This window comes from Aspergillus japonicus (assembly GCF_003184785.1).
Source record: "Aspergillus japonicus CBS 114.51 unplaced genomic scaffold BO86scaffold_23, whole genome shotgun sequence".
NCBI lineage: Eukaryota > Fungi > Ascomycota > Eurotiomycetes > Eurotiales > Aspergillaceae > Aspergillus > Aspergillus japonicus.
In genome coordinates this window covers 272,102-297,165 of record NW_020291660.1, presented here as the reverse complement: position 1 = coordinate 297,165, position 25,064 = coordinate 272,102, and the positions used below count along the sequence as shown (strand labels likewise).

The window sequence follows — 25,064 nt, the reverse complement described above, 5'->3', positions numbered from 1 at the left end:
CTCTCTATACTCTCTGGCCCTCTCTACAACTGTCCTCTCTGCCATTATCTTCATTTAATATTCCAGCTCAAAATGTCCACCACTACCACAATCGAAGCTCCCGAGCTATCATACGTCCAGGTCCCAGAGACATCAGAGAACCTCGACTGGGCCGACCTGCGAACGCTCGACCTCAGCAAATTCGATCAACCAGGCGGAAAGGAAGAACTCGCTGCTGAGCTTACGCAAGCCATTGAAGATGTCGGTATGTCGCCTCCTACACCTTCATCCCCATTATCGGTTTTGTTGATCAGCCGTGACAGGCTTCTTCTACGTAAGAAACTACGGCCTCACAAAGTCGCAAATCGACACGCAATTCGCAATCGCAAAATCCGTCCTGTCCCTCCCAACCGAAGAAAAACAAAAATACCGCGCGGCGCTCGAGCAGGGAGACTATAACGGGTGGAAGCCCGCGGGTATCCGGACGCTTGTCCCGGGGGTGAAAGATAATTTCGAGATCTACAATATCCCGAAATTCACGCCCGAGCATGCGGATCGCGCGCATCCCGAGATTGTCCGCGAGCAGTGGGATGCCATCGAGACATTCTCGAGGCATATCCATGATGAGATTGTGAAAAAGCTGCTTATGATCTTTGCCATTGCTTTGGGGCTGCAGGATGAGGAGTGGCTTGTTAATAAGCATCGGTATGAGCAGACGAGTGGGGATCATTTGCGGTATATGAAGTATTACGCACGGAGTCAGGAGGAGAATGACAAGCTTGGGGGCGTGTGGCTGAAGGGGTACGTACTATCCTAGTTATCCGTCCCTGGGAGGGTGCTTTGCTGATTGGTGTAGACACTCTGATATGGGCAGTCTAACCCTCCTCTTCCGGCAACCGGTCGCTGCGCTCCAGGTTCTCACGAAGACTGGCGAGTGGAAGTACGTACGGCCGCAGATGGATGCTCTTACGGTCAACATCGCCGATGCGCTACAGTTCATGACGAGTAAGTCCCCAGCTTGTCCTCCCTGTACATGCTCTGATGAGCGATGGTGTAGACGGCTACCTAAAATCGAGCATCCACCGCGTTGTCGCTCCACCCAAGGACCAAGCACATATCGACCGACTTGGTGTGCTATACATGGTCCGGATCGAGGATGATTGTGACCTGCTTCCAATCCAGGAGTCGCCTGTTCTGCGGAAACATGGGTTGATTGAGAACAAGATCGTAGGAAGTGATGGGCAGCCCCTCAAGGCTGGTGAGTGGGTTACGCAGCGAGTGATCAAGAATCTCGGAGAGTCGACTGCAAAGGAGGGTGATAATGAGATTAATGATGTCGAGATTCTTAAGGGGGTCAATGTTACTTACTATGATTAGGTCGACCTATGTCATGTTATGAGCGTTTTGAATGGATTTTTTGTTTTGTGAACAATTTTGCGTATGGGTGTGAAAGCAACGGTACACGGTAGAATTTTCTAAAAAGGACCTGGTTTGTCCCAATGCCTCTTATTGCTATGGCATCTATTCCGTGTCATGTATTACAATAGGCTCCCTCCCACTTTTGATAACATCCTCCAGCATCTCAATACGATCCTGCCCCCAGAACGGCTCCCCATGTAGAGAATACAGCGGCGCTCCGAAGTATTGCTTTTCCTCCGCCTCCTTCGTCAACGCAGCTTCTTGGTCAGCCAAAACACTCTCCGACTTGGCTCTCTCCAACAGTCGCTCGCCGTCAAGTCCAGCCTCCTTTGCTATACCGACAATAGTCCCCTGGTCTGCAATGTTGAGTTCGCGCGCCCACACGGCCTCCAGGCCCAGTCGCGCATACTCTTGCACAGAGTGGTCGTCGTGTCCTGATTCTTCAATGGCCGCAAGAAGGACGCGATGCGCCAGCGAGGGGTCGGCGGGATAATATTTGGGTTGCGGCACAATGGGTATATCACGGATACGGCGCCAGCGCTCCATCTCAATGAGTCGATACGCCTGACGTTGTGTCGAGCGCTGCTTTACGGGTAGACCACCGGAGATGGAGAAAATGTACATGAGGTCAATTGGTTTTAGGATGACTTTGGCATTGGTCTCTTGGGTGAGCCGCTGGAAGCGTCGGCTGCCTATGTAGGACCATAGTGAGATAAAGGAGAAGTAGTACTCGATGACTGGGCTGGAGGACATTGCGAATGAAGTGATAGCCTGGATGAAGCTTGAGGTTCTGGAAAATCGCCTGACTCTAGATGATATTCGAGCAGCTGTATACTGGAGAAAATCCCGCTGTAGTTGGAGAAGCGACTCCACGTGGAAGCCCCGAAGCACGTTGCGCGCGGAGGCGCAAAGATAGCGACATATCACACCATCGGCCAGCGAATTGTCTTTGCCATAACAAACCCCGAAGGGTATTTTCCGAATTTATTTCCCGCATAACGAGCCTCATACTATGGTTACGCCATCGATAACAGTGAGTTCTCGCTCGACAAATCAGAATGCGAGGGGAGCTGGCGTGAGGCCATGAGCCGCCCGATGTCGGAAGGTCTCCGATTCACTTTATTTTTCTGCTCGAAGATCGAGTCCAAGTTTCAAGATCATTTTTAAGTGTGTTGAAGGTCACTTGTTCAAGTCGCAATAATGACGAAAACAATACTGAATGTTCGTCGAGTTGCCGTCATTGGCGCTGGGCCTGCAGGTGCAGTCGCGACAGATGCCCTCGTCAAGGAGCAGGCATTCGACACAATTCGAGTTTTTGAGAGACAGGACGTCATAGGAGGAACATGGTCTGTCACCCACCTACCACTCTGGATAAAAGCTAATGAGTACAGGGTTCACACGCCTCGAAAAGATTCGCGCATCCCATCCTTACGGGACTTGGTCGAGCACCGCGCGGACAAGGGTATCCAAATCCCCCAGAGTCTACCCTGCGAGACCGAGCGAGCGGAAGAGATGAGCTCATACCTTCACCGGTTCTCAGATACTGGAGCCCACGTGAACCTGCACAGCAATCTGCCACCTAGTGTAATGTGTTTCTCGCAGGAACCGATTCCAAAGATCTTGTCGGAGGGGACGTTGTCACAGTATGGCCCAGACTCGCCGTTTCGGCATCGCGAAGTTATGCGCGACTGGGTAGAAGACGTGTTCAAGCGAGGCAATCATGAACATCTGGTCGAGTTCGAGACCAGTGTTGAGCTGGCTCAGCACACAGGACAAGAGTGGGTGCTGACGCTGCGCAAATCTGCCGCTGGATGTGAGACAGATTACTGGTGGCAGGAGAGATTCGACGCCGTTGTAGTTGCAACGGGGCACTATTACCTGCCCAATATTCCGAATATCCCAGGGATCGTTGAATACGATGAAAACTATCCTGGTAGAATTAAGCACAGCAAGCACTATGAGACGTCCGACGAGTTCAAGGGAAAGGTAACCGCCTACTCCGGGTTATCTGTGGCATCTCTGACTTCTCACGTATAGCGGGTCATTGTTGTCGGAGGATCAGTCTCTGCATTCGACGCTCTCCACGACATTCGCCGAGTCTCTAAGTTGCCCATCATCTCATCACTCCGCAAACACTCACCAATATTTGGAGAAACACCATTCACCCACCCAGAAATCGAAAACCATTCCGAGATATCGTCATTCGACTCGGAAACCGGAGCAATTTATTTCGCTGATGGAGCTATCGCTCATGACGTGGACGCCATCGTCTTTGCGACAGGATACGATTTTAGCTTCCCGTTTCTGCCAGACCTGGGACCAGTTCATAAGCGTGTACCGGGCCTATATAAACATGTCTTCAAGATTGACAATCCAAGTCTCGCCTTGATCGGCATGGTGAGTACCGGACCCTCTCCATGGTGCTAGGCCTTGTAATAACATCAATCAAGGTCACAGGAGGCTTCGGAATCCGCATCTTCGAATGGCAAGCCGTCGCCGCAGCCCGCGTTCTCGCCGGACGAGCATCTCTCCCATCGCGCGAAGAAATGGAGAAATGGGAAGAGGATCGACTTGCAGAGCGCGGAGACGGAGGACCGTTCTGGACACTGATGCCTGACTTTGAGACGCACTTTGAGCAGCTCAGGGAGCTTGCGGGGGAACCAGAGCCCGGTACAACAGGGAGAGTTTTGCCGAAGTACGAGTCGGCATGGGCCGATGTATTTTGGGACTTCATCAACACGAGGATCGAGTGGTGGAAGAAGGATCAAAGTCGGGCAGAGCAATCTTTGGGGTAGATGTTGATCAAGTTTGTTATTATTCGAGTCATCGCGCACCGAGGCGATAAGTGTAAGCGCCTAGATAATTACTGGCGGACGTAGAAGATGACCAGGCCTTCGTGGAACTCGCCCATTACCGTGACATTCCAACGCCGGCTGCCGCGTGGCATGAAAAGGCATCGCAAGGCTCTCGGAGCCATTGGAGCTGCCTCATAGTAAGGGAGCCGCGACCTATATTCCGCGCACTGAACTATTGTAGAAGACACCATGGGTCCCCCCGGCCTTGCACAGGAGGATGCATCAAGCAGTTGAATACGCAGGGATGCAAGGGATGGCCAAGTCACCCCCCCCCCCCGAAACACGTGGCGTGCGTTTTGTGGTGTGACAAAACGAGCACTGCTTTAACAAGCCAGTAGGTATCCAGATGTCTAATATGCACGAGGGAGACGACTGGGCCAATCTTTTCTTTTCCGGCCAGCCACCTGGAAAGTATTCTGGCTTTGAATTGATTTTCCAGAGCATAGCGGGCATTTTCTATTAACAGATAATATACCTGGGTAATAGGTTACTCTCTCTCTTCTGATCTAATAATATTTGGTATATTATATAGGTATTGCCATCCAATTTTACTATAAACTGGTACTTCTTAAAACAGGTTTTCCCGGAGTTGGGCTTTCTCTAGTATATATTTAAAACAGATATTAAAAAGGTCTGTTGTATCTCATTCAGTAAACTTGTACTCTAAGATATATTTATTATAAAATATCTTCCATTAATTTTTAATAAACTCTTTCTTCTTCGCGCGATGTAATTTAGTTGCTTTATTATACAACTTGGCTTGCTCAGCCACCAAGTCCTGATGTCAGCGTCGCTAATCCGGCCACGTGATTCCAAAAGGCCTTTTCCCACTTGTTTACATGCGGGAACGTAGTTCCACCAACCACAAAGAAAATCAAGAAACACGTTCCAGAAGCCTACCCTGAGACCTCAAATCGCCGATACCTTATATCTATCCAGATCCCCCAGAAATTTGGCGGTTTGATATACTAAGTTGCTAATATATACCTATTATTGAAGGATTATTCTTAAGTTCTACCACTGCCGCAGCATTAAGCTTCTGAGGGATATTGGGATCCTAATAATAAATTATACTCTCTTCTATTCCATGGGACTTATGATCAGGTTCCTTATTCCAAAAGCAGGCACCAAGGTCAAGTTATTTGATTATAGATTGATACTTTTTGAAGGTGTCTGAGTTTTGATAATCCAAGGCTTGCGTGCACGCCGCTTCGGAGGCCTTTGCTGTAGACCAGTTAGTATTTTTTGTATGTTTGTGAGAGCTTATAATCAACCGTATTGGTAACGGCACCTTAAATTCAATAGACTCTTAGGGAATCTCGAAAATAAGCTTTTTTACTGGAGAACCGTAGTTATTTTGCAAGGTGTTACCTTGTGAAACTGAATCTGAGAGCGCATTCCTTCCACTCAAGGGTCCATGATTTACGCACTTTAGGTGGGGTCTTCTCTAGCAGTTCATCTAAAGTCACAATTCCTTTGAAGGCATTCGCGGCAATCCCACACACCATAAGCCAGAATACAAATTTCTTCCCAGGTTTCTCTGCTCACTAACCCAATTTTTCTGACTGCCTACCGTTACTTATCAGCTTATTAGAAGGGGAAACTTAGACAACCAGACATAATTGCCTCATCATTATAGCAGTTACCTTTGAGAAACTCCGGGTTCAGTATAATCCAATATTTAACCCTCTGCTGCAAAGCATCCCATCTCAAGTTCAATAAAAGATGCTAGTAGTGATCAGCAGCATATGTATGTGTTAGTTATGAGCTACCTTTCACCTATGTACTAATCAAACTTTTCTATCACTCAACAAGCAAGAATAGTACTTTGAGGGCTGTACATGAACAAGAGTAGATGAGGCAAATGCAACATCAGAATAACGGCGCTTGTGATCATGTGAATATACTAGATACAGGTCTGTAGTGAATTTTACTTTCCCAGCAGATGCGGTGGCCGGTCGCATTAAACCACAGAGACGTATCGGCAATATATGTTCTCAGCAGAGGCTATCCGAATTGCCCTAATAGGATTTTGCTCTGCCTACTGCAAGCCTCGGCTGGAATTAATTCCCACATGTGGCCGGCAATATATCGCTCAAATGCACCCCAACCCATATATACATGAGGGGATTTCAGTCTGCGAGATTTGACGTTATGCATGATGTGACGCTCTAAGCTTCTGCCATTGGACAGGCAGGCTGTTGAGGGCAAGTGCATAGCAGGAGAGAAATAGAATCTTAGGATCTGCATATGCAGACGAAAAGCATATTGTACATGTTTCCACAACCATCACACTTGCGGCCGAAAGCTTCATCACACTATTGAGATTAGAAAAACAAGAATCGGGAGGGACGGCTGGCCGCATTGGTATGAACGGCCTGAGCCACGGGCGTAGTAGTAGCCAATGGGGTGGCGCCAGACGAGGAGGCTACCGTCGCCGAGCTTGATGTCACGACCGCAGAATCGGCGGACGAAAGAGAAGAAGAAGAGAAGGAGGAGGAGGAGGAGGAGGAGGAGGAGGAAGAAGCGGAAGAGGAAGTCATTGCCGTTGTGGTCACCGTCGCCGTGTTTGACTCCAGACTAGGATTCGAATAGTCCTCCTCCAGTTCCCAAACCGAGTAACTCCCGTCACCGCCACCTAAGCGACAAGTATTAGTCGGCGGTCAGCCAATTCTATCAGCGCGGCCAGGGAGTTCACACTTACACTTGTCACTGGGATAGCCTGGACAGACCGTATCGCACGAACCACCCATACTACCAAAGGCGGGGGGCTGATTGCCACACCAGCAATCCTCGTCTTGCAAGGCCAAGAAATAACCCTTCTCTTTCTCGCACAAACTCTGGCACAAGCCGGGAGATTGGTATGGCGATGAGCCTAGTTTAGTCATGTCCCCAGAACTCTTCATGCAAGCGTATGTACCCCATTCAAGGGCCTGAGCCGAAACAAGGAAGAGTGCCAGAGCACTCAGTGCATTCGAAGACGTGAGCATCATTGCAAATATCGTCTGTTGTCAGCCGCAGGCTAGAAAGCACAGAATTAATTATGTGGGAGGAATGACAAGATTGAGGAAAGAGCAAGATAAGTAGGTGGAAGTGCAGCAGCACCCAGGAAAAGGCAGGACCCTGGAGGATTCAAATTAGCTGCAATTAGCTGCGGTCTTTGGGGGCCGGATATCCAATGGGCCAATTGAACGAACACCAGGGTCTTGCTCCAAATGAAAGGTACCCCTGATCTGAGACAGGTGTCGTTCCCATTGGCTGTTTTCGAAGACGAGTAATCTCGGCTTTTCGAAACCGGGTTAGGGTATTTCCTAGAATAGGATTGTGGATGAAGCTAGTCCCAGTGGGGGGTTCCGCTTGTCGGAATTACCCGAATCTTATGCCTGAGGCAGCTTTCGCTGGCTGACTGCGGCTGACATTTTATCCTACAATCCAAGTTAGATCCATCACTCTCAGAGACAATTTAAAGTTCTTTTGCCTCTCGTTCTCTACATATGTTTAGGGATTTACTACATTTATCGGAACATTTGCCTCCGCATGTAACAGTACTGAAGGAAAGAACTCCCTGAGCTGCCCACTCGCGGTCTACGTTTCTTAGAGAGTCAACGGAGAAATTGATTCAGAAAGAACACTCGTATCGCATCCAGCGTACTTGTATCATCCTCAATTATCCTGGAGATAGAGCAGCTTGAAGCGACGGCTCGCCCCCGAGGTAGAATTGGCATGAACAGCACTGGCCAGCGGAGTGCTGCTGGTCCAAGGTACGACAGAGGCAGACCTGGAACTGGTGGTATCAGCTGGCTCTGCGGTCATAGTCAAGTAGGCAGCAGTAGCTGTGCTCTGGATTGTGCCTACTGCAGTCAAAGCTGCAGCCATCGTCGAAGTGCTTTCCCCGCGAGCGATGCTCGGATGGTCGCCCGGCATTTCCCCTACCAAGTAGACACCATCACCACCACCCAAGTCCAGTCAGTCGGCGAGAGCCGAATTCAGATGGTAGAAAAGATATTGAGCCTCACACTTATCAAAGGGGTAGCCCAGACACTGAATTGTACAGGCTCGGTTATCCGTTTTAGTCTCAAATGGCGGTGGTCGCTTGCCACACGAGCAAGCTTTTCCTTTGGTAGCGTAGTAGTACCCGTTTACTTGGCTGCACATGTTCATACAGATGTGCCGACCATTTCCATGTCACCGATGCTGGTGTAGCAATCGGGTTTAGCGGTCTGAGCCAAGCCGAGTAGAAGTGCTAGAGCTCCCAGCACAGTCAAGGGTGCGGGCTTCATAGTGTGGGATACTGTCACAGGGTGATTCGTACCTTAAAGATAACGCTGACCTCCGATAATGATAGCAGCAGAGAGAAAGGAAAGATAAAGTTGGCTGAAAAGGTGAGCATCGAGTCAGGTTGATGATCGTAAATCGGTCCGTAGAATAGACACTTAAGGTTAAGTAGCAGCTTTAACTAATCTAAAAGTCTTTATCCCCACTCACTTCATGCAAGCCTATGCCTATGGAGGTGCAGTCAGCCCCTATCCTAAAGAATTACGGTTCATCGAACGGTTAGGCTAGGGTCGGGTGTGTCGGCAAACTGTAAAAGGTTTAGCCTGGAACCGATAGAGCCATGCCCGTTCCTTTGATGCCTTAGGCAGCATTGACCCGTTCGGAACTGGCTCATATCAAAGGCGATGTGCGAGAGGTCGGGCTGCGAATTGCACAAACCGAGCGACCGATTTTACCCCGAAGTTGACTCTAATTCTAGAATCTGCTGTGAGACAGGGGTCAGGGCCTCTGGAAGGAAAATCCCATATCTCGGTTCCCCACCATCCTGGAGGTATTTAGAGCTTGCCTAGAGCAATGGAGCATATGTTAGGACATTTTCGGCTCCAGCCCTGAATTAATGAGGTCATCTATGAATACAAATTAGCTAATTATAGTATGAGAAAAGATCCTGCCTCTGTCATCCTATTCACTCTATCATATCCCGAGGAGTCTTCATAGTCTATCACATTTACGATGAGCCCGTTCCTGTTGCAAGATTTGGATTGTGAGCAGAATGGTAGCTGGAAAACACTATTGACCTTCTAGAGTAATATGATGGACTCTGACATGTAAGAGATTAGAGAACCTGAATAACCCAGAGAATGGTTATGGTTCTCCCACGTCGATGCTTCCATGTTGATAACCTGTTCGATCCTTCAGGCAATTTTGGTAAGATGACGCGTCGCGATGCGGAACAACGCCAAAGAAGTCCTCGCTGCGACTATCCATGCATCAAACCCCCAAGGGAGGAGTAGGATGTCATGCGCTTCTTCTATTCATTACGATAGACGGTCCTTGTCGTGCTCGGCGATTTTTGTACTCCCCTGGATGAAGTCATCGAGATGTAAGGGGGCAGAAACTCTATCGATGATTGATACCAGAGCCACAAATTGGTGTCCCACCCACCTGTCCTTGGACTGGAAAGTCAACCCAGGTGAATCTCTTGAAGAGAACAAGTTTTTCAAAATGGGAATAGCATGCATAACAGGTAGAATAACAGTAAGTAGATGTATTAAATGTGTAGTCTGCCAAAAGAGGCACAACATTCAATCACATTGGTAGTAATTTTACCAGATGGGCCGCCTTTGCCCCGTAAGACGTACTGGATATAAGCCCCGCCCATCCCTGTCTACTCAGACACAGATAGAAACCAACTGCAGATTTCTGTTTCCAACATTACTGAGCTCACTAAGAGGCCACTAAGAGGCCACTTCGTCCGCAAGTCAAACTGACCATGGCTGAAAGCAATACCAAATACGTTGCCATTATTGGCTGTGGCACAATCGGCTGCCAGGTCGCTCTTGTCTACGCTCAACACAACCGCAAAGTGACTCTATATGATACAAACGAAGACGTTGCGCAGGATACTCTGCACTGGATTGAGTCACAGCTCGATCAAAACTCCAAACAGCCCAACCACGTGAAGACGTCCCGGGAGCTGAAAGACGCCGTCGAGAATGCATGGATGGTAATTGAGTGCATTGCCGAGGACATCGATGCCAAGAAGCAGTTGGTGAACACATTGAGCTCTCTCTGTGCTTCAAACACAATCATCACGACAAACTCATCCTCGATTCGCAGCAGTGTCCTCGTCCAAGGCATCGCGGCTGCGAGCCAACGTCGCATTCTCAACGCTCATTACTTTCCCCAAGGGCAGGGGCCTTTTGTCGAACTCATGTCATGCGGGCATACAGACCCTGATGTGATCGAGTTCCTGTCGAAGGAGCTCCGCGGGATCGGGCGCCGTCCGGTGGTCTGCCAAGCTGACTCGACTGGGTTCATCATGAACCGTATCTGGGCGGCAGTCAAGCGTGAGATCATGATGGTGCTTGCGGATGGTGCAGGAAAACCGACGGATATTGATGCGATGCTCAAGCAGGCCATGCATGCTAAGTATGGGCCCTGCGAGCTCATGGACTTGGTGGGCTTGCAGACAGTATGCGACATTGAGGAGATTTATCTGAAGGAGCGAACGTACCTCCCATCTTACGCATTGGAATTCTTCCGAGAGAAATATGTGGAGTCAGGCACTGGTAGATTGCTGCCCCAACCACGGAAAGAAGGCGAGAAGCAGGTGAGCAACGGTCAACTGCGGGAACGGTTGTTGGGAGCCTGGGAGTTAGTGGAGTGTACATCGGTGTCCAGTTCCCAGACAGGCTCTCAGCAAAAGGATTATCCTTTTGGTAAAGAGATCTCAGGTCATCTGATCTACAGCGAGGCGGGCTTTGTCTCCGCGCAGCTGCGTATTCCCGGCCAAGCTGAATTCAGGTCGGATGACTACTGGACTGCCACGCCCGGGGAGCATTCCCAGGCGGCTCGACGGTATTTTGCATACTCCGGTCATTTCTACGTGGAAGAAGATCGAGAGAAACCGGCCGTTCAGCATCGCTTTACAAATTGTATCTACCCGAACATGATTGGACAACTGGAAAGGCGGCTTGTACATATTGAAACGGACAATGGTTGCGAAATATTGAGGCTCACCCCGGAGGAGCCGACGATCACCCCGGAGGGCAGGAAAATCATTCCCGAGTTGACTTGGAGGCGATTGCCGGCGAACAATTGATGCGTGTTAAGTCCCTGTGAACTAGTCTGATGCACCTCGAATGAGGCGAAGTATGTCATGCCAAGCGTGATGAATCTGTAAGAATAGCCTCATAGCGTAACCTAGATTCCTCAATGCATATTCATTTATGCATAACTGCTCATGGTGGGAAAGTGCCAATTACAGACTCGACTGGGCCAGCCACAATGCAGCATAGAAACTCTGCATCTATATAATATTGGGTCATTGCACGAGCTTTACCTTGTTTAGAGCGCCTGCATTATGCAAGTTGTACATATAATGCTGGTCTTGTGATGGGTGTAATGACGAAAAAGGCAAGCATGCCTTTCTAGCTCCTCACCACCTTCGTGCCTTACTAACATCTGTGGTGTGGATCAAAATAGATAATGATGTACCTCCGTTAGATCTTCCATATAATGGTTGAATATCCTGCTCTTCCTATGATGACCAGGCTAGCCACCTTGAATTGTGCCTTGCAACTCAGACATAATTCTAAACCGACCCTACAATCTTCTCACCATGCCGAAAAACATTATGTCAATTTCCGCCCCGGAAGATATTGTCAACAACTTCGAAAAGAAGGTCTTTTGGTATTTTCAGCTCGTTGGACATCAGGAGCTCAAGAAGGTATGTGCTTCCATCTTCCAAAGGCAGTGAAAGAGGGACCCAGCTAACTGTATTTGCTCATAAGACTTGGGATGTCACTGTAGAACATTGCCATCTCCGGATTGAGTCCGTAGCTGAACGCCCTGATGCCTCCGTGACCTACCGATTCGTGGTGGCCCAATCAATGTGCGGCCCCCAACTGCATCTTCATGGAGGATGTGCTGCTACTCTCGTCGACAATCTTACGACCGTGCTGATCATCGCTGCGGCCACGCCGGGTCGATTCTCGGACTCGGGCGTCAGTCGCAATATGCGCATGACCTTCCTGCATCCCCTTCCGCTAGGCGCCGAGGTCCGGGCGGTTTGCCGCATGGTCAATCTGGGAAGACGTATGGCGTTGACAAGGGCTGACTTCTACGATATTGGATCCGGGGATCTCTGTGCCATAGGCGTGCACGAAAAAGTCAATATGGACCGCGAGCAAGGAGGCAGGCTGTAGAGGTTTGGCCGGTCCTGAACAGCGCACTAGCCACATACAGGCAGAATCCGAGAACATTTTACGCCATGACCAGTCCAGATTCGGTGTGCCAGGTAAAGAGTATTGCCATTCAGAGACTTGGTCAAGAGGCATGAAAGTGACGGACATCTTACCTGATCCGGTCCCTTGCATGCGACTTACATGTCATGTGAAGGCTAATCTTATTGTGTCATGGTGCTGGGTTCAAGTGACGTCTTGACAAGTTTACAATGCGGATTCTTGGCTCAGGCTGCTCCCAATATGAAGGTCCCTAGTGGTCAATCTTCTGAAGATGTCTGCATACCAGAGCGCCATTTCATGAAACTTGATGAAGCCATTTCACTTGGTAGGCAATCCAAGATTTGGTGCGCAAGGAATTCCCTGTTACCTGGAAACTCTAGTTTGACAGAAGTTATGGAATAGTGAAACTTGTTAGACACTAGTGCTTCCCAATTCCAGAAGTAACTGTATAAGCAAGAAAAGAAGATACAAACCAAGAAAACATACACCACATGACGGCGGTCACCCGCGGGTCCGGGACGGTGTTCCGCTCCTTCAGGGCTCCCCCATCCACCTGACTGTTCCCTACCAAACTGTGTCACCTGGAACGATGTCGCATTGTCTATGCTATCTCTCCGGAGATCTCTATCACATTGGATGCAAGGATAATACAGAGCAGAAGAGATAAAGAAGAAGAGAGAAGAAGGAGATATTAAGAGGAAAAAAGGGGTCCTGCTAGGTATATTATCGCTTCCTTCCCCCGGTAGTCCATGTGCCTTGTCTAGAGGGTATCTCTTATAACAAACACCCAACTAATGAGGGCATCATATAGGTCATCGTCAGTCTCTATAGAAATCAGGTTCATAGTAGGTAAATGATCAATGATTGGATTTAGTGTACCAGTCTATATTCAAAAAGAGCCAAGGTTCCTATCCCGCCAAAAATCAAAACTCGGTAGTATGATCTTAGGTGATTACGCACCTGTCTATAATCCAGGTTCGGAAAAGGGTCGAACTCGGCAGTAAGGCAACATGCATTCCTTGTCAAGATAAATTGGATGAAGGGCCATTCCTTCACAACAACCGGATGTAGGGCAGGGTACCTTGGAAGCTAAGCACTATCCCAGACACCGACAACAGCGAGCGAAGATTGGTTCTCCAGCATTGCAAGTATGCCATAAATGCAGTGTGACATATTGGAAGACTGGAATTTGATTCATGTGACGAGAAAAGATAGAAAAAGGCCGGTAATTGATTTGAAGGACTGTAGAATTCACTATGTTCGATAGGAAAGCTAATCGGATGAGACCAAGAACTAGCAGTGGAGTAAAAATGATGAATACAATAAACTTGGAAAGGAGGACTCCGACTATGTCGTTCTCTTCAACTTGATTCTCGCAGCCGTAGGAGAGACAGCCGAAGCTTTCCCGTCGCCGTCGACGGTGAAAACAAACGTTCCCAGACCACGAGTTCCATAGTAAATAGTGTCAGTACTCCAGAAATCCAAGTTAGTGTTATATTGACCCGTAAATGGACCGATCACGCCGAGATCCGCCGCATTGGAGGCGAAATAGCTGTAAGTCTGTGGGAACCTGGAAACCTGAAAGGCCACTTCTCCGGCCACGCCACGGGGAGTGGACTTCGGGATGCTCAGCAGAAGTCGAGGCTTGTAGCCGCTCAAATAGGGCGAGGCTAGCAGGTCGGTGTTGTTCGATATCCACCGAGTAAGTCTCAGACCATGGAAGTAACTCGAGGAACCGACCGAATTGTCAACGGCAATAGTGACGGAGGAATTGAGACTGGGATCCTCTGAGACGTATGTGCCTACAAGATTCTGAGCTGCCTCCAGAGCGGCCTGGGCCTCTAGAGCTGGAAGCACAGACAGGGTAATATAGTCCAGGATCACGTTGGTCAGGGCACTACGTTGATCGCTCGTAGAGGCTGCTAGGATGCTGAAACCGGCATCATAATCTGGAATCAGAGCCACAATGCCGCCATAGTAGCCCGAGTCTCCGAGCTTGGTATAGATATCTGTCACCCTGCCCGTGGTGGGACTCACGACACGAACGATTTCCCACGGGGCGCCGATGGAGGCGGTCAAACTAGCTGTGTGAGTTTGAGGTTTCATCCATTTGCGCGTGGTAGTTTCAGAGAGTAGCGTGTGGTTGAGGATGGAAACACCGAATGTGGCGAGGTCGTTGGTTGTGGAGTAAATCCCTCCGGATGGGGTAGTAAAAGGAATCTCCAGGTAGAATCCCGCTGCTGCGGGACCCGCGACAACAGCCCGGGCCTGGGTCACATTGCTAGTCGGCGGAGAGGAGAAGGTTGAGCTCAGGTTTAGCGAGTCGAAGATCTTTGCCTGATAGATGTCTGATATCGACTTCCCAGTGATATTGGAGATCATGAGCGCCAGCATCTCAAAGTTTGCGTCGGAGTACATAGGAGTCCACCAAGGCTTGAACGTCGGAGGTCGTGATCCCATAGCATCGATCACATTTGTGCCGTCACATAACTCGAGTGCCTCTTCAAGCGAGCCGTAGCATGGCCCCAGGCTGCTCGCATTTTCTGGCGGAAGTCCGTAGGCTGTGATCGGGCTTATGAGGCTCTGCCCCGTTACGTATTCCCACAGTAGATCCATGAGCGGGCCCCCTTGCGTAGGGATACCCGAGCTCTGGGAGGCCAAAGCCCACGGCGTGATCTCATCCCAATTGATGTGCCAAGCCGGGGCATCGGCGGCTTCTGCTGCATACTTGGCGAAACCGGGATAGATCCCGGAGAGGGGAAGATTCCACTCATCCTCGGCTAGAGAGAGCATGCCGGCATAAGTGGTAAACAGCTTGCTGACGCTCGCGATACGGAAAATGCTATCGCCATCCACCTTCCTGGTTCCATTGGTGGATTCTGCGATTTCAGGGCTGGTCCAATGATACTGGAGTTTCTTCGCTTCCGGATCATGAACCGAGAACAACCCAGCTGAGAATGTAATGTTCTCAATTCCCAAAAGAGTAGTCGATCCATTCCTGGAAGGGTGGGATAAATAGTCATCGATGGTAGTTGTGAGGTTCTCCCAGACAGCCCTTACAAGGCTCTTGGGGCTGGAAAGGTCGGCCGGTGCTGGGTATATGGGACCCAGGCGGTCAGCAGTTGCAACGAGTGCCAAAGTTGATAACAAAATGATGGATTGTGATGATTGCCGCATCATGAAAGCTAGTTCCGAATGAGAGCCAGGGTTGGGACCTCCTAAGGGCATCTTGCGTCGTGCTGAGCACTTATATACATTTCAGGTCGTGAGCAGACGTCTGCCAAGCATGGGGCACGGCATGACGGGCAGTGCAAAGCTGCCCTTGCGGTAGCCTTGCGTCTGAGTTTATGGCGCTCAAAATCCGCCGCACAGCCATCCGATGCTGGGCGGCTTGGCCCGCCAGATCCACATCGGGAATCACTCGAACAGGAACAGGAATTGACGATTTGGCCAGTCGGCAACTTCCATGGCGTAAGACCAAGTAACTACCCACTTTGCCAAGCACGATCCGTCATCCGCTGCGCTGGCAAGGCTGGGGCAATGGCTATGGTTCCTGTGTATACGAAGAACCCAACTGTAGCGCATTCTTGACAGCAAACAGATTAGCTGGCTCACCCCACCGCCTAAGGCCTCCAGCCAAGTTAGTCAGCTGACTCTGCTGTGGCTGTTTCAGCCAAACAACATGAGTTGGTTGTCTCATCGTGTGAGTTTAAACTGGCTCGCAGTCCATCCAGCAGAGTGTAGCAAAAACTGCGAGCGGAGCCGACCTATATATGATTAGGGTCAGCATTATTCGACGATGTAGTCATACGTACCAACAATCCATAGTCAACATTATCAAAAGGAATATCTCTGCCGAATCTTATATTACAAATTTCCGTAACCTGGAACTCAACCTGCTCAGTCTCTTTCCTCAAGCCACTTAGTCCGTAGATGCTTGCTGATGTAACATTACTCACAGAGATATTCTGAACTGCGATAAAATTCCTTTTTGCTCTATCCTTTTGATCATTGTGATAATGCAGACCCCCTTGAGGCGGGCTTGCGAGGCTTTGGCTGGGGCTGAACAGTTAGTTTCGAATTAGACTCTTCTTGGCTTAGAGGGTGGCAGAGTAGTAGTGAATCTATATATTCTTTTCCTTTTCTCTGCTTTGGGTATTAGATCTGCTGAATGCAGTATTATTTGTGGAAGACCTGGTGCGTGTTGAATTAATGCCAGGATAAAAGGAGCCATCAATCCTATCTTCAAATTTCACTGGTTGGAAAATGGTACAAGTGAATGCAATAACTTGCTTCTGTTGTGTGAGTCTTTGACCATCTGCGCACAAGTGACATATTGTGGGTGGACAGAAGAATTGCGCTCCGGGGTCATATATACATGGAGCAGGAAGGCTCGAATTTGGCTCCAAGAAGAAGGACCTTCTTGCTGTATATATATTCTTCCAAATCAGGTCATTTGACCAGAACATATATGAACATGGTTTGTCAAAAGTTGCGATCTGTGACCATAGTTAAATACAGAAAACTCAACAGACATTAACTTTGCAGCCTTAACCCTTGTCCCCAGCCTAACAGAGTATGACTTGTATGGAAATTACGGTTGTTCCGAGCTATATACCTGGGATGGCTTAATGTGAGAGCTTTCAGAGGTAACTGAGACACGATAATACACAGCCTTCCCGTCTGTTTACACACACCCAGTCATCCTAAAAATACTTAATACATACCTTATACGTACATACCATTTCATCATCAGTCCCACGTGTTTTCCGAAGCGTTTACTGGATGCGATGCAGGGTATTCATCCACAGCTGCTTTGTAGTGGCTGGCTGCTCGGTCTTGCTTTGGCTCCCGTGCCAATTTCGAGTAAAAAGACACCTTGCTGTAATTCAGCAACTTACTGGGTTTTCTCTTTTCTGGGTTTTTTATTTTTCCATCAAAAAAAAAAGACATAAAGCGCGGCCAAGAACTTATGAATCCTACACAGTGGGTTTAATTTGCAGTCGGGATTGATTGCACCAATCCCTATCAAGCTAGGCAGGCCCCTTTTACTTTACAGGGCAACCCTACAACTCCATAGACCGCATTGCTTTTATATCTCATTAAATACATCACTCCGTATCAATGCTCACTGCACTATGTGGTTGTTTGCTCCGTTTACTACAGACATATTCACAGCTGTATCGCTCGCATCTTCTATGATCGTCCCATTTCCGACAAGATCTCTCTAAGTCGAAGCCCGCCCCAGCCGGAAAGACAAATACGACTGACCGACAATATACTGATTGCGATTCCACGTTTCCACCTCTCCTTCCTCAAGTCCCTCCTTCCCTTTTACAGACTCAATCTCCTCTGCCGCTCCCAAAGTCACATACAACGGCAAGACATGCTCCACCGTCGGATGTGCGAGCGGCCAATCGGGCCGCCTCGGCAACTGCAGGAATGCCTCTGTCAAACCTTGTGTCGTCTGGGGAGTTGTCTCTAGAATCTGCAGTGCCGCTGTCTCAATCCCCTTGACGACAGTCAGGTCGGTGCTCTCGCGGGTGGCTCTGAGGTTGTGACATAGCATCCCGGAACCGACGATGAGGATGCGACCGGGGCTGTTCGGTCTTGTTAGGTTGGCTCTTCTCTGTTCTCTTTCCTGCTGAGAGTACTCCACAAGGGGCGGGGAGTGAAGTGAAAAATATGTCACACTCACAGGCTCGCCAATGCCCGTCCTAACTCTACATGCGCCCCGTAATCATCCCCTGCAAACGAAGAGACTTGGAGAATGGGCACGTTGATCAATTCCTCGGGACTGCCTTCGGGGAACATGAGCTTGAAGGGGACCCAACTATTTTCGGAGGATCGGGTTAGTTTTCCACGATCAACCGATAAGACAATCCACATCATATCGAAAGTTAGCAAAATGGTAAACACATACATTCCATGATCCAAATCCCTCTCCACCCCCTCGGCACGAATCCCATGATCCTCCAGGTGCTGCAAGACCTGCTCACCTAGCGCGCGCGATGATTGGTGCGGGTACTCGTACTCGAAGACGTGCGGGTAAGTATTCTTCCAGCTGGGGCCGAGGTCGTGCCAGACCTTCGTGGGTTCCTTGAGGTTGACTTCTACCACCCCGGGGTTTTCGCTCTGGTGGTGTCCGCTGACTACAACGATGGCTTCGGGACGGAGGCCGTGAATCTCCCGGCCGATTTGGCGGAGTTCGTCTTGGACGGGGCCGTAACCGGGTTTGAAGAGGATGGAGACGCCGCCTGTTTTTGTCCTCCCCTTGGGTTAGTGGATGGTGAAGGGGCTTGGTTGTAGGTGATGGTACCGTGGCCGATGAAATAGGTTGGGAGACGGGTGTGGTCTGGCATCTTAATTCTCAAGTTGATTTGCGGGGTAGATAGGAGGAGATAGAGGGGAGTGAGAGGGGAGTGAGGGTATTTGTATGGTACTACAGTTCTTGTGCTAGTTGCAGTGCGTGTGTGGGGAGCGAAATGGCGTTATCTCTTTTGTGGTTCGCACCCGGGCGGATTTGCCGACTGCCGATAAATCCAAAGCCCCGACGGTTCTCCGCCCGTCTTGTCGCTGCCCTGAACACTTTTAGTAGTAGTTATTGTGCTTGTCCGATGTGTTCTGAAGTGTTACTCCGCGCTCACTGCCAATTGCCATCGGACTTTTATTTTCGCCTCGGGTATTATATTAAAGAGTAGTCATTCGAAGCTGATGAGATGTGCGGGGCCCTGGGCCTGCTTGGTGGATCCTGTTTTAGCCCTAAGTTACCAACCCGCCGCATGTGTGGCATGCCGAGTCGTATTGACAGTTCCGGACATTTCGATATGGAGGAACAACTCCAAAAAAAATGATCAAGGAAGATTCATTAGTAGGTATGGGTTTTGTCAGGGGTTGGTTGCAATGAGTCAGGATTACAATATATTAAATTATAGGGTGCAGGTGAGCAGGCTTGTGCTTCAGTTAGAGGTCGCATTCAGCCTTTCACCCCCGGGTACCGTGCACAGCTATATCATCAAAATGGGTTTTGTGGAGAAGACAAGTAACTTCCCCGCACGGAAGCTCAGCTACGTAATCTGCGTCCGTGTCCCACCCACACTTATTATGTATGCTTCATGCGTCTCCTTAACCGATGGTGGCGGGGTTGCCAGCCAGGAACCTGGTATGACTACACGTGTACCTGATGACGTGGCAGTTACAGCCTCTTACTTGACTCACGGGATCATACTGCTTTGTAAAAGCCAGTGACAGGGATTGAGTCTGTTCTTGACGGCGAGGGAAAATGTGAGGCTTGTTCGATGTAAGCTCAGCCATGTGGATCGGATGAGTTATGGTGCCGAACTGCTTCCTTGATCTAGTCTAGTGCACCAACGCTAACGCCCCTTTGGGCCCTGAGGAGATCCACCCCAGCCCGACGATCCCGAGTCATATACCACATCGAGATGCACCCGGTCGCCAATTGCAGATGCGATCTTCTACTTATGTTGGGGCTACTTGCGCCCTCTCAGCCTCAGACTCCACTCTCGCAATTTACTTTCCCTTGTTCTTGGAACGCTGTTTGATTATCTGCTTAGCATCGACCTGGTCTTCAACTCGGGCTGTGAGGATAAATAGCTCGACTTTTCCCGATACCCAGATCGAAGTCCCAGTACATGAAAACTTCTGTCTTCCAAGGCGCAGTATCTATTTTCTTGTTGATCTGTTCAGTGAGGTGCTATGAAGACTTCTACATTCTTGGGCTTGATGTCCCTCAACATCATAGAATGTGAGTCGCTGAGAAGGAGTGGTGGTCTCAATTTGTCACCTGTTTCTATTTGATGAATACCAAAAGCTCACAAGGACCAATCACAGTTACCCATGCTGGAGCCATATCCATCAAAGAAGACTTTGCTTCACGGAATGTGAATATCAAGCCTCGTGCTCTTCCAGACGCTCCGAGCGGCTATGCCCCGGCTCATGTCACATGTCCATCGAGCCGACCTACAATTCGGCCTGCTTCCGCACTGTCCTCCAATGAGACAGCATGGCTCCAGGCTCGTCGTCAGAAGACCGAGTCCGCCCTGAAAGACTTCTTTGGGCATGTTGAGATTGAAAACTTTGATGCTGTGAGCTACATTGCGAACCACACTGGTAGCGACTTACCTAATGTCGCGATCGGCATTTCGGGTGGTGGTCTTGTTGCGTGTCTCAATGGAGGAGGAGTCATTAAGGCCTTCGATGAACGCACCGAGGGATCAACGGCCAAAGGTCAGCTCGGTGGCCTGCTACAATCAGCTACCTATTTCGCTGCCCTCAGCGGTGGCTCTTGGGCTCTCGGATCCATCTACGTCAATAATTTCACGACGGTCTCTAATCTACAGGAGAACTTGTGGGACTTCAACTCGGAGGAAATCATATATGGTCCTGAGAAGATTTCACATGTCGAATTTTGGGGTAACATCTCGGCCGACGTTAAGAGCAAGCGGGAGGCTGGATTCAAGACTGGTGATGCAGATTTCTGGTAAGCTTGCTTGCTCCCTTGAGCCAGGGAATGACATTGACACATGTTCATAGGGGCCGTATCCAGGGATACAACTTCTTCAATGCTAGCGATGGGGGTGTTGACTACACTTGGTCCTCAATCGCAGAGACCGAGTCCTTCCAGAGTGGTGACATCCCGATGCCTCTGGTAGTTATGACTGGCAACCAGCAAAGCACCGAGACCTTGTCAACCTCCCCTGCAACATACCCCATCTACGAAACCACGCCTTGGGAATGGGGTACCTATGATGACGATATCTACGGCTTCGCGCCCCTGGAATATCTTGGTACTCGATTCGTCAACGGTGTAGTGCCAGACAACGAAACCTGCGTCCGGGGCTTCGACAATGCGGGCTTCATTACCGGCTCGTCAAGCGATATCTGGAACGAGAACGGAGAGGATATTCTCTTTTATCTGGAGTATATCCTAGAGCAGTACGAAGCCGCTGCGCCAAATTCCAGCATGACAGCGTTCTTGAAGACCGCTGTCCAGGACTTTGAGAACGCCGCCAGCTCAACCAACTCCAGCATTGACGGACCGGCAGCCTACGACCCGAACCCATTCTACCAATACAACACGGCCACCTCACCATACGCCCAAACCACCAATCTGATCGTGCAAGACGGAGGCGAAACCAGCCAGAATGTCCCATTGTACCCACTGATCCAGCAAAAGCGCAACGTCGACGTGATCTTTGCCGTCGACTCCCTCGGCTCCTCATCCTACGACTACTGGCCGACCGGCTCATCACTGATTGCAACCTACAACCGCACTCTCCTTAATGTCGCCAACGACACTTCCTTCCCGGAGATCCCAGACCTCGATACATTCCTCAATCTGGGCCTGAACGCTCGTCCGACTTTCTTCGGCTGCAACGCCTCTCAACTGACCACGCCGACACCCCTGGTGGTTTACCTGCCCAACCACCCGATTACCTATAGCTCAAACTACTCGCTCACGGAGGGTCAATTTAACAATACCCAGCGCGATGCGATCATCACCAATGGGTACAATGTTGCGACACAGGCGAATGGCACGCTGGATGCGGACTGGTCGACCTGCGTGGGCTGTGCGGTTCTCAGTCGCTCATTAAACCGGACCGGTACTACCGTTCCGGAGGCTTGCACGAAGTGTTTCCAACGTTATTGCTGGAATGGGACCGTTGACGACGAGACTCCGGCGGCTTATCAGCCGACACCTTCTCTGAGCGCCGTTGCGCCGGCGAATGCGACTTCGTCATCGACTACTGATAGCATGGGTGCTGCGCTACGTGCGGGTGTAGGATCTGCCATTGCAATTGTGGGAGCGGTTGTCTTCATGCTGATTTGATCTGTTAACACATTCAACTTGGAAGGTGGGAAAGCTCTGACTGTCGTGTGTATATAGCTATGAGATATTGTTTGATATGAACAGGGAGTTAATATAGAACTGGAAAGTTATGTGTTTCTGGATTATATAGAATATGTGAGAATCGAATGGGCTGAGATGTGTGCCTTTAGTACGAAATACAGGGTAACTATCGCAACCTTTTATATACAGTTGTGTAAGCACTAGCCCATTTGCTCGATTTCCGTAAGCACTAGCCAAGCCTGTCCACTCGAGACAGTACAGTGAGAAGTAAGATTGATCTGGCCATCTAGCACTCTATTTTCTCCAAACCCAATCACCTGCTCCCCTGCTTACCGTGCCCTACTTTCCCCACCACCACCCGAGCTCGCCAATAGAATAGTAGCTTCCAAGAAGTTCATGCATTTCCATCCCCAGGCAGAATCAGCTAGACTACGTTTTAGACCCCTTCTGCAAGTGTAGACATAGTTAAATAAGGTATTTGAATTTTGCTTCAGCTCTGACGCCGGAACTTCCGCAGCCTGAGGCCCGTTCCCTCTTCGCCCGGCTTCCCGCTTCTGGTTGTCTAGCGCAAATTGAAACACAGCATCACAGCATATGTACAGTAACTTGGGTATAGCTGTCTTCAATGTAAGCCCAATGCCGATTGACATCAATAGCTGCAAGTCATTAGTATACTGCTCAGGAGCTGTTCAAAGCTGTAGTATCACGTGAGCCTTAATTCAAATATACTTCCATTAAGCTAGGCTTGCTCTACCCAGGAATCGACCTATTTCACCCAATAAATCCCCTGCCCTTCCAAATATAAAATTGGGCGGATGACAATTGGAGGAGCATGGGATTCTCTGATAGATTTCAAATAGTCGATTAGCTCCTATAATCAAATTGCTGGTATATAACTCTAGACAAATAGACATTTCATAGTAAGATGTTCAGAAGAAACTTAACATGGATATTTTCTACATCACTATCAGCTGGATAGAATAGCCAATAGTACTCATCAATTCAGGCAATATACTAGGTTTGTCTCATTGAGAAAAGTCTGGTCAAACACAGCATTACAGACTCATATGGGTTGAAACTGGTTTTTGATCCTTCAGACCGCTTACACAAGTCATCTAAAAATACAATGTCAATTGTTCCTATTCGAGCTGATATAGTGCCATAAATCCGGCGTCAGAGATGTGAGCTCTTTTCACAGTTTTAATGTCTGCCTCATCAGCGGGTTTTGCGATGCTCGGGCATATGCGAAGTTTCTGGCATTCGGAAAAATCAATCAGCGGTAACACAATCAGTATAGGGATCACACAGAGGTCCTACCGTAGTCAACATGAACAAAGGCCCGAGCGAACCCCTCGACCGACTCCAGCTTATCTTGCAGCTCCTGGGCGACATCGTGGACCTCGCGCAGACTGAGCTCCGGTGCCATGACGATGTCCACCTCGACAAACAACTCCTCGCCCCAGTGGTACGCGTGGACCGAGTCGACCTGCAAGATCAGATCGGAGTGGCGCAGCGTCAGAAACACGACCTCCTGCACCAAGTTGGGCGACGCGCCGAGGCCGCACAGCTCAAGAAACTCGCTCCGGACGGTGCCGACCCAGGTGACGATGATCACCAGGCCGATGAGCAGGGCCCCGGCCGGGTCGACCCACCACTTCAGCTTCGCGCCCGCCGCCGACGTGAAGATGGCGAACCCATACTCGAAGCAGTCATTGCGGTTGTCCTCCCAGAGCATCTGCAGCTGGCTGCTGTGTTTGCGGAAGATGAAGCAGTAGACGGCCAGGAACAGCTTAATGCCGAACCCGCACGCCGCTGCGATAACCGCTGCCACGTCGAACTTGCCCAGCTCGCGGTCACTGCCCGCCAGCGACCGGATCGACTCGACGACCAGGACGAGCGAGACGGCCATCAGCGCAAAGGCAAAGCAGATGTTGCCGGCGTTGCAGAGCCGGCCCGCGCCGGCGGGCCACTGGGTCGAGTGGTTGAGCTTCCGCGCCTTCCGGTGCAGGTAGTCGAGGCCGATGTTGCTGACGGCCTCGCAGCAGCTCTCGGCCATGGTCACGAAGAGAGACAGGGACCGGGTCGTCGCGGCGGCGTAGATCTGCAGCGCGGCGACGAGGATGGTGCCGTAGATGGAGGTGTTGATGGCGGCCTTGACGTGCAGAGACGACGTATCCGGCTCATCGTCCAGCAGCCGCGCGGCCGTTGGGTCTTCAGCCACCTGGATTAATCGGTTGATGTGCAGGTTCTGTTCCGTGTGATAGTTGTGCGCCCGCCGGATGCGCCGGTGAAGCTGCTGGCTCCATGCCGAAGTGCTGGGCGGGCTCACAAGGGATCCCCGCAGCCGCTCAAGCTCGATGTCGTCGGTCATGTCAAAGTTGAAAGGGATATTGTGCACTGGCTGTCAGGGGAAATTGAGCAGGGAAAATTTTGCAGACTTGGCTGTAGAAATAAATCCGATAGAGTATTGAGACTTGGCATCTTGGCATGCTTTGCCCCGCGGCAGGAACATTGCGGGTTTACGCCACGCAGCCTGAATGTTCTATCGCTTCTGCCTATTTGCGTGCTGTGATAGTCACATCATTTACTAGTTGGATCTCCCAAGCACATACGACCACAGGGTGTGGAAAACAGGGCTTCCCGTCCGCTCAGCCGTACTTAAGCCACACGCCGGGAGGTTAGTAGTTGGGTGGGTGA

General features: G+C 49.9%; 10 protein-coding genes across 10 annotated transcripts; 5 read left to right on the top strand and 5 right to left on the bottom strand.

Moving 5' to 3' along the window:
* Positions 1-72: 72 nt before the first annotated feature.
* BO86DRAFT_312722 (putative 1-aminocyclopropane-1-carboxylate oxidase) lies at positions 73-1,356 on the top strand (the record flags this gene model as incomplete). Its single annotated transcript, XM_025667970.1, has 4 exons — positions 73-244; positions 303-780; positions 836-984; positions 1,037-1,356. The coding sequence occupies 4 exons, from the start codon at positions 73-75 to the stop codon at positions 1,354-1,356; spliced, it is 1,119 nt and encodes a 372-aa protein (XP_025527862.1).
* A 144-nt stretch (positions 1,357-1,500) lies between these two features.
* Positions 1,501-2,222, bottom strand: BO86DRAFT_430027 (2-hydroxychromene-2-carboxylate isomerase; the record flags this gene model as incomplete). The annotated part of the gene is made up of 1 exon (XM_025675672.1): positions 1,501-2,222. Exon 1 carries the CDS (start codon positions 2,149-2,151, stop codon positions 1,501-1,503), a length of 651 nt encoding a protein of 216 aa, XP_025527861.1. The 5' UTR covers positions 2,152-2,222.
* Positions 2,223-2,598: 376 nt separating this feature from the next.
* Positions 2,599-4,193, top strand: BO86DRAFT_312803 (putative dimethylaniline monooxygenase; the record flags this gene model as incomplete). The annotated part of the gene is made up of 4 exons (XM_025667973.1): positions 2,599-2,744; positions 2,790-3,384; positions 3,436-3,795; positions 3,849-4,193. 4 exons carry the CDS (start codon positions 2,599-2,601, stop codon positions 4,191-4,193), a joined length of 1,446 nt encoding a protein of 481 aa, XP_025527860.1.
* Positions 4,194-6,119: 1,926 nt separating this feature from the next.
* On the bottom strand, positions 6,120-7,340 carry BO86DRAFT_456220 (uncharacterized protein). The gene is made up of 2 exons (XM_025677152.1): positions 6,958-7,340; positions 6,120-6,891 (listed from the first exon to the last, which is right to left on the bottom strand). The coding sequence occupies exons 1-2, from the start codon at positions 7,244-7,246 to the stop codon at positions 6,581-6,583; spliced, it is 600 nt and encodes a 199-aa protein (XP_025527859.1). The 5' UTR covers positions 7,247-7,340; the 3' UTR covers positions 6,120-6,580.
* Positions 7,341-10,020: 2,680 nt separating this feature from the next.
* Positions 10,021-10,821, top strand: BO86DRAFT_312791 (3-hydroxyacyl-CoA dehydrogenase family protein; the record flags this gene model as incomplete). The annotated part of the gene is made up of 1 exon (XM_025667972.1): positions 10,021-10,821. A coding segment is annotated over one exon (801 nt), but the record flags the coding sequence as incomplete, so codon positions are not given.
* Positions 10,822-11,871: 1,050 nt separating this feature from the next.
* On the top strand, positions 11,872-12,457 carry BO86DRAFT_418929 (PaaI family thioesterase; the record flags this gene model as incomplete). Its single annotated transcript, XM_025675094.1, has 2 exons — positions 11,872-11,979; positions 12,044-12,457. The coding sequence occupies 2 exons, from the start codon at positions 11,872-11,874 to the stop codon at positions 12,455-12,457; spliced, it is 522 nt and encodes a 173-aa protein (XP_025527857.1).
* Positions 12,458-13,355: 898 nt separating this feature from the next.
* On the bottom strand, positions 13,356-15,703 carry BO86DRAFT_389216 (serine hydrolase domain-containing protein). Its single transcript, XM_025672069.1, has one exon. It carries the CDS (start codon positions 15,671-15,673, stop codon positions 13,844-13,846), a length of 1,830 nt encoding a protein of 609 aa, XP_025527856.1. The 5' UTR covers positions 15,674-15,703; the 3' UTR covers positions 13,356-13,843.
* A 2,020-nt stretch (positions 15,704-17,723) lies between these two features.
* Positions 17,724-18,876, bottom strand: BO86DRAFT_448185 (DODA-type extradiol aromatic ring-opening family dioxygenase; the record flags this gene model as incomplete). Its single annotated transcript, XM_025676628.1, has 4 exons — positions 18,816-18,876; positions 18,420-18,753; positions 18,195-18,329; positions 17,724-18,096 (listed from the first exon to the last, which is right to left on the bottom strand). The coding sequence occupies exons 1-4, from the start codon at positions 18,856-18,858 to the stop codon at positions 17,724-17,726; spliced, it is 885 nt and encodes a 294-aa protein (XP_025527855.1). The 5' UTR covers positions 18,859-18,876.
* A 1,336-nt stretch (positions 18,877-20,212) lies between these two features.
* On the top strand, positions 20,213-22,346 carry BO86DRAFT_399491 (lysophospholipase 1; the record flags this gene model as incomplete). The annotated part of the gene is made up of 3 exons (XM_025673631.1): positions 20,213-20,261; positions 20,348-20,996; positions 21,050-22,346. 3 exons carry the CDS (start codon positions 20,213-20,215, stop codon positions 22,344-22,346), a joined length of 1,995 nt encoding a protein of 664 aa, XP_025527854.1.
* A 1,102-nt stretch (positions 22,347-23,448) lies between these two features.
* On the bottom strand, positions 23,449-24,771 carry BO86DRAFT_409809 (cation diffusion facilitator family transporter). The gene is made up of 2 exons (XM_025674441.1): positions 23,685-24,771; positions 23,449-23,620 (listed from the first exon to the last, which is right to left on the bottom strand). The coding sequence occupies exons 1-2, from the start codon at positions 24,736-24,738 to the stop codon at positions 23,583-23,585; spliced, it is 1,092 nt and encodes a 363-aa protein (XP_025527853.1). The 5' UTR covers positions 24,739-24,771; the 3' UTR covers positions 23,449-23,582.
* Positions 24,772-25,064: the final 293 nt, after the last annotated feature.